Source organism: Theropithecus gelada, chromosome 18 (assembly GCF_003255815.1).
Source record: "Theropithecus gelada isolate Dixy chromosome 18, Tgel_1.0, whole genome shotgun sequence".
Lineage (NCBI taxonomy): Eukaryota > Metazoa > Chordata > Mammalia > Primates > Cercopithecidae > Theropithecus > Theropithecus gelada.
In genome coordinates, this window is record NC_037686.1 from 43,080,362 (window position 1) to 43,093,297 (window position 12,936).

Consider the following 12,936-nt stretch of genomic DNA (forward strand, 5'->3'; position numbering starts at 1 on the left):
GAGTGCAATGGCATGATCCTGGCTCACTGAAACCTCCGTCTTTTGGGCTCAAGCGATTCTCTTGCCTCAGCCTCCCAAGTAGCTGGGATTACAGGCTTGTGCCACCACGTATGGCTAATTTTTTTTGTATTTTTAGTAGAGACAGGGTTTCACCATGTTGGCCGGGCCGGTCTCAAACTCCTGACCTCCAGTGATCTGCCCGCCTCGGCCTTCCAAAGTGCTGGGACTACAGACAGAAGCCACCATGCCCAGCCCAAGAAACTTTTAATAGACTTAATTTACTATTATTTATATAAACATTAAAAGTGGAGTTTAAGAAAAAAACTAACATTTAATCATAAAACTTTCCCTTCTTAAATTATCATTTTCAAAAGAGGGATACTATACAAATTTTTAAAAATACAGGAGGAAGATAAAGGGGGAAAAAGATGTTACTCACGATATTATCAGTTCCCACATCAATACACACTGGCAGGCATCTATCAGGCTGTATTCCTGCACAAGCTGTATACAAACAAAGTTTTCCTACTGGAATTCCCATTCCATAGACCCCCAGATCTCCAAGACCCAGAATTCTCTCTCCATCAGTCACTACAACAGCCTTAAACACAAAAAAATGCAAATTAAAAGTTGTCAAAAATGGGGCACTAAAGAAAAGCATTTTTAAAAAGATTGAGTCACTTCACATATATTTACTCTTTGCTCTTAAAAACAAAATTGTTTCTTGGCTAATTTCCAATATAAACCAATCAACCATACTTAAAATTCTAGGATTTCTGACTATTATGAGACATTAACTAGATTTGATTTCCCTCTGACTTCGGTTTAGGAATAGAATTCTTCTGACTAAAGGACCAACTTAAATATCTTCAGAAAGATTAAATATGGCAGAGATGAACAAGATGGAGAGATTACCATAAGAGAAAAATAAGAGTTTAGAAATAAACAGTATGGTACTCCAACACAATAACCTAGGCCAAACAAGAAAAACCTTAGCAACTGTGGAAAAGAAAAAGTCTAGAACAAAAAAAAAAAATACCTACTTATAAGGAAGGTCTTAAGATGATACTGTCAGTTTAATTATTTGACCAAATTTTTGCTAGATTATTCAAACCAATGATCATTCATCAACGTTTATTTTGGAAAGGAGTATAAAGGCAGGTAAGATTGTTGCCTATAATAAAATTTACAAAAGCCTACCCAAAGATCTTGAAATAAGTTATTACATTTCACTTTATGAAAGATAACTAAATAGGCCAGGGCTTATATTTAACACTTTCATATTCGCTAAGGTTCTCAATCTTAGATTTAAAAGAAAAAAAGGCACAATCAAACTTTTCTAACACCATTATAAACAAAAGTTTTTATGGTATTTTAAAGTATTTTCTTTACCTAGAATAATATTAGTGAAATAGGAAAGGATATTGAGAGGGCAAGAGACACCAGTGGTGCCGATACCGACAGGGCTCACCTTGTATTCTAGCTCCAATTTCTTTCTCAGAGTCAAACTCTATACCGGTAGCCCATTTTATAACTACTACTATTATCATCGCCTCAGCTGCAAAGCACTAAATCTGCATGTATATAAGTGCAAAATAAATCAGAGCAACAATGAAAAACTCTTCTTGGAGATTTAGAGGTAATTTACAAGAAAAGAGAAAACATTGTGAAAAGGAGGGTTGTACTATTAGTACCTTAACATGATTTTCTGGCCAGTTATCCACAATTGATCTAACATGACCTCTGTCTGAGATCGAAATAAATAATCCCCTGCAACAGAACAAAAACACCTTTGCATTTCACAACAGCTTTGTTTCTAAGTTTTTGTTCATAATTGAAATATTTTGATATTTTAATAAAATATCAAGACATGGTATAATTTCCAAGCAGATTTACCTAAGTCACATTGGTTTATTTTCAAACATTTTCAAGTACTTCAAACTGTAATTACAATGTTCATAGCAGATGCAACAAAGATTATTGTTACATGATACAATCATTTTACCCAAGAAGAAATATATCCACATCTCATGTTCAAATAAACTCAATACACCAACAGGAAAAAAAACAAAAAAATCTGAAGCAAGCCACCAATGCAGGAGAGCATTACAAGGCCAACTAAACTACTGTTAAAACTTACTGAAACTGAAAATTTGAAATTTGAAGGAGCAGGAAGGGAAAGAAGAAAATTACAATAAATTCACACAAAAGATGAGCTACCTGAAGCATAAGGAAAAAGTGAAAAGTTACTTTTACTTATTTAATATTATTTTTTTGACAAAAATTGGATATACGGTTGACCCTTGAACAATGTGGGTGTTAGAAAATCAAGTCAAAAATTTACATGATAAAAATTTACGTACAAAAATTGTATGATTTTCCAAAAACTTAACTACTAATGTTGCCTACCACTGGCCAGAAGCCTAACCAGTAACACATAGGTTGACTAAGAATTTTTTTTTTTTTTGACTTGGAGTTTTGCTCTTTCACCCAGGCTGGAGTGAAGTGGCATGATCTCGGCTCACTGCAACCTCTGCCCGCCACGGAGGGTTCAAGCAATTCTCCTGCCTTAGCCTCCAGAGTAGCTGGGATTTTACATGCCCACCACCACGCCTGGCTAGTTTTGTATTTTTAGTAGAGACAGGGTTTCACCAGGTTGGCCAGGCTGGTCTCGAACTCCTGACCTCAAGTGATCCACCCACCTCAGCTTCCCAAAGTGCTAGGATTAAAGGAATGAGTCACCGTGCCCAGCCAACTAACACTATTTTGTATGCCATATGAATTATACACTGTATTCTTACAATAAAGTAATCTAGAAAAAAGAAAATGTTATTAACAAAATCAAAAAGAGGAGGAAGAGGAAGGGTTGGTCTTGCTGTCTCAAGGGTGGCAAAAGGACAAGAAAACCTGAGTAAAAATGGACCTTCACGCCTGTGTTGTTCAAGGGTCAACTATATTTATCATGTAAAACATGTTTTGAAATCTGTATAAATTGTGGAATGGCTAACAAAAAAGTCATTTTAAACACAGTATGTTGTTACCTAATTCAGATAATCAATCCAGATTTCAAAAGAGAAAGCAAAGAAGGAAGAGAAGGAGGAAAAAAAGAAGAAATGCAGGTTCAAGAACACAGTTCAGGCAGACATGAGGGCCAACGGATCCTCATTGCTGTCAAACTGATCTTATGTTTAACTGTCTCATCGGTATCTTAAATTTAGCACCACTATTACAGTTCAAATCAGTTTAGTTCAGCAATATCTCAATCATGGCTATATAATGGAATCATCTGATACGCTGTAAAATGCCAGGGTCCCATCTCCAAAGATTCTGATTTAATTGGCTTAAAGTTTAGATCAATCAACCAACCAAGATTTAATGACCATCTACAAAAACAAAACGAACAACAACAACAAAAAAACCCATAGCACAATACATTGCATAAATAATAAACAGTATTTGCCCTCACACATAAGCCATGCTCTTCATGTTTCAAGTCAGTTCTCAACTCTGGGTACACATCAGAATCACACCAGGCTCTTTTGTGAAACTCCTAAGTCTAGACTAACTGAATCTGAATCTCTGGGGGTGGGGCTCAGGCATCAGTATTTCCAAGTTTCTCTCTATCTTTTAATCACTCTAATAAGGAAACTATAAAATAGCTGAACAGCATGGTTATGTCACAGAAATGTTTTAGTTACAGTAATTGTTGGCAGCATATAGGTTAGAACAGTCTGTTTCTCAGTGTCTTCCAGGGAATACCTGCAACACAATCACTGAGGGTGCTCACTAAAATCCGGACCTCCAGACCTTTTTTCTTTTTCATCAGAAATCTTGGGGATGGGGAGGAGAGGAAAGTTGGCAGAGATCAACATTTTGAGTAACTCCCACAGGTATTTCTTATACACATTAAAGTTTGAAAGCCACTAGACTAGATGACAGGAGACTGAATATAAAAGCTGTCATACATTGTTTGAATTTCCACACGTGGAAGAATGTGTTAATTGGGCATGGGGAAAATATTATAAGGATTGAGAAAAGTAATAATAGATTAGAGGAATAAGACAAGAAAACTCAGATTAAGTAAAAACAGCATGCGTGTGTGTGTGTGCGCGCATGTATGTACGTGTGTGTGTGTGTATATATATATATAGAGAGAGAGCTTATAATTTTCCAAAGAACTGTCACATTGGTTTCTCTAATAGCTCTTTGATAGGTCCTGCTATTCCCATTTTACACAAGGAAACACATTCATGGGGCTCATGTGACTCATTCAAGGAATACAGTCAGTTCTTGCCATTTCAGTACTCTTCCCATTTACAATGTTTGTAGGTGCTAGAACTATTTGAAATGAAAATTCATTAAAAAAAAAAAAAAGGAGAACAGGCTGCAGTGGCTCGTGCCTGTAAATCCCAGCACTTTGGGAGGCTGAGGCAGGCTGATCACCTGATGTAAGAAGTTCATGACCAGCCCAGCCAACATGGCGAAATCCCATTTCTACTAAAAATCCAAAAATTAGCAGGCGTGGTGGTGTGCACCTGTAATTCCACCTACTAGGGAGGCTGAGGTACGAGAATCACTTGAACCTGGGAGGCGGAGGTTGCAGTGAGCCAAGATCATACCGCTGCACTCCACTCCAGCCTGCGTGACCAAGTGAGACTCTCTCAAAAACAAAAAACAAACAAATTAAAACCGATCAAAAAATGAGAAAAAAAATCTCTTAATTTGGCTTTATTGACAAAAATTTTAATAATTCTGGATTCTCTCCCACCAGAATTAAGACTTTTTTTGGTGGGGGGGCAGGTTCTAAAAGTATATAATTACTCTAACAATCACAATAATTTAAAGAAGATTAGAAATGAATGATGCTATTTTTACAAAGATAAAATGTTGGGTTTTTGTTAATCACTTTTAATAAAAATTACATTTTTGTGAGGTAGGAAATGTGATTCGGCTAAGATATATAAAATAGAAATGTAATAGCTGTTATGGAATGATGTTTTCCTTATTCAATAACCATTTACAAGTTTTCTTTTTTAAATAAGCCTTACTTAGGTCTTCTAAAGATGTGTCCATACTGGGAGCAGGCAAGACCAACCGTTGGTGTATATACAATTGGCATTAAACTCTCAATGTCATCTTGCAGTATTCTATAAAACAATTTCTCATTTCTTTCTTGTATTCCCATTATGTAGATATATCTGAAATTAAGCACAGTAAATAATGTCTCAGTCAGCCTGCATTACATTAAAAGTCTTGGCTTATGAAAGTTAAACCTAAAATTGAAATTGAGCCCCGCTCACATCACATTCTAAAAAAACCCAAAACCTCAGATTATCACTATTTAACACCCAGGACTAAAAATTAACAAAAATATGAGGGTACTTAAATGGTAGATGATGATGATGACGATGAAGTAACAATAGAAACAATGTTTACTGAACCCTTACTGTGGGTCAGGCTCTGTAGAAGGCACTGGAAATGCAAAGATCACTATGAGGTCCCTATCCTTAAAGAATCATTCTTCAAGGACACTGACATATAAACAAGGAAGCAAAATAAAGTGGCATTAATTCAAACATTTGCTTAACACTATCTGCTTGGCACTATTTTCCAGAGATATAAGAAGTGACCCCTGTTTTCAAGGAGTTTATAACCCAGGAGGGTTAGAAGCATTATAAGGTCTACACAGAGTGCAGAAGCAGCACAAAAAAGGCAATTGTCAATTGATGTCAATAAATATATAAATAACTTCTTTTTAAATTTAGAGAACAGGGAACTATCGGCTTGAAAGCTTGAAAGTCAGTAATCATCTTGAATTAAATATGTCTAAAGCAGACTTATCTTTCCCTGACCTTGTTTCTTCTGCTATCATATGACCAAATGCGAAACCCAGATTCCATTCTTGATTTCTTCCTCTCCTACCCTCCCCAACACCAATCCTATAAATCACCAAGTCCTACAGAGTCTACCTGCTAAATAGCTTTCAAATATATCCATTTGCTCCTTCCACCCTCACACAGTACAAGCTACCACCATTTCTCAGCTGGGCTACCTCAAAAGCCTTCTTACCAGTCTTTATAAATACAATTTTCCTCCTATGCTCCAATTCATTCTTCTCTTAAAAACCTAACTGTGATCATTTCGCTTCCAAATACATTGTCGTAAAATAAGGCTCAAGCTCCTAAAATAGTTAACAAGACCTCTGCCTACTTTTCAGTCTCATCTTCTTCATGCTGACTTACTTAGCTCCTCAAAAGGATCACAACTCAACCTGGACTTGCTGCGTTTGATGCACCCTTTGCCTGTACTCTCTCTCCAGGCATAGTCCTATACACGTGCGCTCCAAACGCAGCTCAGGTGGCGTGCTCTCTGGGGGCCCTTTTCTATCCACTCCCCTCCCCTATCATGTATACATACACGTTTTAGACTTTCCTGTTTTCAGGTCCCATGATACGCTACTTCCCTCTGTAACTCTCACTCCACTTCTTGACTTTCTGGATTCCTCCAGTCTAGACAATACCGTAAGTTAGAAACGATCACCTCATATACTTCTATAGGTCCAGGAACTATTAATAGCAATATGTGGCTAGCAACTGGTGTGCAAATATTTGGTGAATAAATGGGGAGAAGTGATCCCTTCAATTATATTTTCTACATAGCTAATAGCGGAAGAAATGGTATCAATAGATAGAAATTAAAGGGAAGAAGATTTCTCTGCAGTATAGGGAAGTAAACAAACTGGGCTGCTAAAATGGAATGGATGGCTTTGTGAGATGGAAGTAATGTTAAGGAAAGAATAGATGACCTACGAGGCATGTGATAGAGGGAAGCTGTGCAAGTCATGGATCTCTTCAACGTTACCATTTTCTTTATTTCACTTTAGTCACTCTTCTGTGTACCTCAGTGATGGGCAGCACTCACCTAGGATCGCTATAGCTCAGTAATGGTGAATGCCCTTATCCACTCTCGGATCATAATCCTCTACCACTTTGGGTAACCATATGATGCCCTCACTTCGTCATCCTTCAGAGGGATCTCTAGCTCTGACTGCTTCATTCTCTCCCAATTCTATGGGCTCCCTTGGGGATTCTCTTTGTTTCCTCCTCTGAATCCCAGGATCAAATCTCTCACTCTGAGCAAATATCTCCCTGTCATTCCTGTTTAGGAATCCCCACATGATTTTTCACTGTACTCCCCTTCCACAGTGTCTGCCTTTCCACCAGAGACAGTGAACTCTCTGAAGAGAAGGGCTGAGTGTTTTCATTTTTGGAGTTCCAAAACTTAGAACAGTGCCAGGCACATAGCAGTCCTGAATATTAACTGAATGAATTGAAGTAACCTTTGCCAGCCCAGCAAACTCCAAGCCTGAATGAATGTTACATTTCATCTTTTCTGTGGAAAAATAACATTGCTGTGCAGAATGGCACCAATATAAATAAGATCTTGCCACCAGGCCATCAGGGTCTGCTCTCATCCCTTTAACCTGCTCTTGTTCGGCCTTTTTCTTTTCTTTTTTTTTTTTGAGACAGGCTCTCACTCTATCACCCAGGCTGGAGTGCAGTGGTGCAATCATGGCTCACTGAAGCCTTGACCTCCTGGGCTTAAGTTATCCTCTTGCCTCAGTCTTCTGAGTTGCTGGAACTATAGGTGTGTAACAGCATGCCTGGTTAATTTTTTTTTTTTTTAATTTTGTAGAAACAGGGTCCCACTGTGTTGCCCAGGCTGGTCTGGAACTCTTGGGCTCAAGTGATCCTCCCACCTTGACCTCCCAAAGTGCTGGGATTACAGGCATGAGCCACCAAGCCTAGCTTTTGTTCAGCTTTATCTTATAGCTACGTGGCTCTTCCAAGCATTTATCACTCTCTTCACCAACTCTACTCAACCTTGGCCCTTCTACATTTGAGTGATGACTTTCATATTCTATGTCATAAAGGAAAGCAAGGTCATCAGCTAAACTGAGAGTTCATTACTTCTGCTCAATCATCTCCATACTTATCCTTACTAATATCTGTATTTATCTTTCCTCCAGCTTTGGAGAATGAGCTGTTCTTTGTTCCTGCTCAAGGCCAGCCACTCTATCTCTGCATTTGACCCTATGCCTTCTTCCTTTCCCTGAGACCTTGCTCTATCAATTATCCTTTCTCCTGGGCTCATTCCTCATAACTACGATGAAACATTAAACTTTCTCCCAGCTTGAAACATACTTAATCCCAAGTCTTGCTTTACTTATTATTCAATGTCTTCCTTCCCTCCTTATCTGAACTTCTTGAGAGGGTAGTTTACATTTCCTCCCCTTCCATTCATTTTTCAGTCTATCACAGTATCTCTTTTGCTCCATCACACCAAAGAAACCACTCTTACCAGTCACCAATAATCTCCTATACTTAACAAACTCAATTGATACACTTAGTTCTACACGCAGACTTATCCCTCTACCCAGAATACTTGGCCTGCTACCTGTAACATACCATTTACAATTCAGCTTAGGCGTCATTCCCTTCAGGAAGCTTTTATCTGATTCCCCCAAGTTGAGCTAGATGCCCTCTGCAGGCTCTCAGAATATATCTGCATGTACCCTTTTCTCATTGTACTGTACATTGTGGTCTAGAGACCAATAACAATCATAGCATAACTATCTGTTGATGACCTTTTAGAAGACAGGGCTGTGAGTTACTGGGTTGGTCATATATATTAAGTTTGCTGCCTCGTGCAGTGGCTCAAGCTTTAACCCCAGCACTTTGGGAGGCCAAGGCGAGTAAACTGCTTGAGTCCAGGAGTTCGAGACCAGCCTGGGCAACACGGTGAAACCCTGTCTCTACTAAAAACTACAAAAACTAGCCGGGTATGGTGGTGCACTCCTGTAATCCCAGCTACTTGGGAGGCTGAGGTGGGCGAATTGCTTGAGCCTGGGAGGTGGAGGTTACAGTGAGCCGAAACTGTGCCACTGCACTCCAGCCTGGGCAACAGAGTGAGACCCTGTATCAAAAAAAAAAAAAAAAAGAAAGAAAGAAAGAAAAAGAAAAAGGCCAGGCGCGGTGGCTCACGCCTGTAATCCCAGCACTTTGGGAGGCCGAGGCGGGCAAATCACCTGAGGTCAGGAGTTCGACACCAGCCTGGCCAACATGGTGAAACTCCATCTCTACTAAAAATACAAAAATGAGCCAGGCATGGTGATGGGTGCCTGTAATTCCAACTACTCAGGAGGCTGAGGCAGGAGAACTGCTTGAACACGGGAGGCAGAGACTGCAGTAAGCTGAGATCGCGCCACTGCATTCCAGCCTGGGCAACAGAGCGAGATTCCGTCCAAAAAAAAGAAAAAAAAAAGTCTGCCAGGGATAGCTTTAGGTACACCTCTTTTTTATTCTCCAAAGTATCCTGGATTAGGTGATATAGCATATGGTCACCCTATCTATTACCCACTTTATAGCCTCAGTGGCTGGTACAGTGTCAACACAAAGTAGGTGATCAATAAAAGTTGTTGAATAAAATGATTGCAAATTAGATGGTATCCTTTGCTTCTAATATTCCACTGAAATCTGAATTGCTCTAACTGTAAGCATAAAAACTAATTTGTTAAGTTTTACAACAGTGAATACTTGTGAAGTATTCACTGAAGTAAAACACAATCATTATAAAAGTAGTTAACTGACAAAACACAAACTTATATGAGATTGTATATTTCTCATGCCATAAGAACCATAATGCTCACAAGTTTTCTAATCAGAATACCAATAAAAAAATGAAACATCTAACCAATTCTTACTTTTCCAAAGGGCTAGTCATTTTCTTTAAGTTTCTATGGAATCGTAAGGCTTGAATATCTTGTGTCTCTATTTTGGGAGGTAGAAGTCCTTGAAGACCAAGCATTTGTCGTTCTTGTAAAGTAAATGCCATTCCCTAAAGAGGAGAAATAAAAGGATTAAAAATTATTACTTACTGGGGTAGCAATGACATTGTTCTTCAAAATATAATTTAAATGCAAATTTGAAAAATCAATGACATATTATTTTTGCCCAGGCTTTCAAAACTTTGTAAGACTGATGTCCAGTATTGGTCAGGGTGTGGAAAAGAGATATTCTCACAAACCACTGCTGGAAATATAAACCAGTTTAGGCCTTTGGAAGACAGTTTTAAAGTATTCTTAAATTTTTTTAATGCACATATTATTCATCAAGCAATCTGACTTCCAGGTAGCCATTCTAGAAAAACATTCTTAATGGCATACAGAGGCATATACAAAAATTTAGTTGTAATGTTGTTTCTAGTTCTCTTGGCTATTACAAGCTAACAAAAGCCCATTAACTATGAAAGAGTTAAGCATCCTATAGTATATTCATACCATGAAATACCATAAAAAAGGGGATAGAAGAAATGATGCTTTAGAAAAAATTAATCTATATCGTAAGAAAATCTTTTTCAATTTCTGGTATTTGACTATGGGTTAAATTCTTCATATCAAAACAATGTCAGTGAAAATGCTGGAGCAAGGCCTTTGGAAAATCTTTTCCTCCATAAAAGCAACAAGAACACTGGACAAATAACCAGAAACAACTTCTTCAACATTCTGGAAATCTACCAAAGGAATGTAGCAACCAGGGAGCAGTTATTCAGGAAAAATGGCTGGATTTCAGTAAGCAGCAAGTTTTGTGCCAGTTTTAAATTGAAAACTAACACCTCACAATTACTGTGAAAATCAGCAGCCTGGAAGCCACTGGAGCAGGGAGAAGGGGCTGGAGATTCTTCTAAAACCCCATTCCAGGAAAATGTCATTATTTGACCTGTCAGGTGGTTTCCTGGAAGACCCCACTTGCAAGGCTGTCTTCATTTGACCTAACTTGGTGCTCACCCAGTGTGAAAAGCCATTTCCCCAGAAGTGCTTGTTGGAAATAATCAAGAGGCAATAATTTAGCATAGCAGCTGCCCAAGACAGTGGATAACAGTTGAGGAAAACAACAGGGTAACCAAAAAGCTGACAAGGAAAAGCTAAAGAATGAGATGACCATGGGATTGGAGCTTTGAAAAGCCATGAGGTATTACTGGGACTCTAGAAGGTTACATACATGAGCTATGGACACATCCAGGAAACACCTGGAAAAGACCCTAGCTCACACCTCTGGCTAACCTTGAGGCTCTGTGCAAGCAGGAAGTGAAGGCTTTTGGGTAGTTGTAAACTGCCTGGAGGTATGCTGCAACATGCACACAGAGCCGCTTGGCAAAAAATGGGAAATTTACTAGTTCCAAGCATTTAAGTCTTTGTCTAATTATCAGCTGACCACAAAACTAACCAATCAGAGACTTCAGTGGGCATGTACAAGAATACAGACTTTATAAAGAATTAGTTTGGAGGCCGGGCACAGTGGCTCATGCCTGTAATCCCAGCACTTTGGGAGGCCAAGGAGGGCAGATCACCTGAGGTCAGGAGTTCGAGACCAGCCTGGCCAACATGGTGAAACCCCCGTCTCTACTAAAAATACAAAAATTAGCTGGGCATGGTGGCACGTGACTGTGGTCTCAGCTACTTGGGGGGCTGAGGCAGAAGAGTCGCTTGAACCTGGGAGGTGGAGGTTGCAGTGAGCCAAGATTATGCCACTGTACTCCAGCCTGCACAAAAGAGCGATACTCCGTCTCAAAAAAAGAAAAGAATTAGTTTGGAAATATCACTAAACAAGCAAAAGGAGCAGCAATACAACAAACCCTGGGAGGAGTATTTGATTTCCTGAGCTGCTACCCTATTTAAAATGTCCAGTTTTCAACAAAAATCATTAAACTGTCCTTGAGGAAGCCTAAACATTGTACTTACTAGATAAAGACTTTAAATTCACATCTTTGAATACATTCAAAGACCTAAAAGATGTCTATGTCTAAAGAACTAAAGGAAAGTGTGAGAATAATGTCCCACCAAATTGAGACTATCAACAAAGAAATTAAATGGAAATTCTGGGGATGAAAGTACTGCAAACCAAAAATAAAATTATAAGGTCCCCCAACCACCTGAATGGACTTTCTCCTTGGCCAGGGCACTCTAACATTTAACCTGAAAGGACTGGTTTAGGTTATGATAGCAAGTGGGGGGTCGGACATGCCTCACTGTACTCCTACAGCATTAACATCAACACAGACCTTAAGCCTGATAAGAAACACTTACATCTATTCTCTGAAGCCTGCTACCTGGAGGCTTCATCTGCATGAAGAAACTTTGGTCTCCAAAACCTCCTATCATAATCCAGACATTTATTTTTATTGATAATAACTCTTTCAACCAACTGCCAATAAGAAAAAATTTAAATCTACCTATAACCTGGAAGCCCCCGCTTCGAGTTATCCCACGTTTCTGGACTGAACCAATGTGTATCTTAAATGTATTTGATGTCTCATGTCTCCTTAAAATGTACAAAACCAAGCTGTGCCCCCACAACCTTGGGCACGTATTCTCAGGATCTCCTGAGGGCTGTGTCACAGGCCATGGTCACTCATTATGTGGCTCAGAATAAATCTCTTCAAATGTTTTACAGACTTTTAATCTTTTCAACAACAGTACAATAAATGAAAATAAAAAATTTACCCGAGGGGTTCAACAGTAGATTTGAGCAAGTGGGACAAAGAACCAGCAAACTTAAAAATAGGTCGCCCAAGATTATCTAGTCTAAGACAGAAAGAAAAAAGAATAAAGAAATATGAATTGCCGGGCGTGGTGGTTCATGCCTCTCTCTAATCCCAGCACTTTGGGAGGCTTAGTTGGGCGGTTCACGAGGTCAAAAGATCGAGACCATCCTGGCCAACATGATAAAACCCCATCTCTACTAAAAAAACCAAAAATTAGCTGGGTGTGGTGGCGTGTGCCTGCAGTCCCAGCTACTCAGGAGGCTGAGGCAGGAGAATTGCTTGAACCTGGGAGGCGGAGGTTGCAGTGAGCCGAGATTGTGCCACTGCCCTCCA

General features: G+C 39.1%; 1 protein-coding gene across 2 annotated transcripts in view; it reads right to left on the minus strand.

Annotated features, from left to right (window-relative positions):
* Positions 1 to 12,936, minus strand: part of ME2 (malic enzyme 2) — a 71,467-nt gene that overhangs the window by 31,753 nt on the left and 26,778 nt on the right. For both annotated transcript variants that reach the window (XM_025365573.1, XM_025365575.1), the window contains exons 3-6: positions 9,764 to 9,897; positions 5,049 to 5,198; positions 1,695 to 1,770; positions 440 to 601 (exon numbers count right to left, since the gene is read on the minus strand). In XM_025365573.1, the coding sequence (XP_025221358.1) occupies positions 440 to 601; positions 1,695 to 1,770; positions 5,049 to 5,198; positions 9,764 to 9,897 (522 nt within the window). The remainder of the gene's footprint in view (positions 1 to 439; positions 602 to 1,694; positions 1,771 to 5,048; positions 5,199 to 9,763; positions 9,898 to 12,936) is intronic.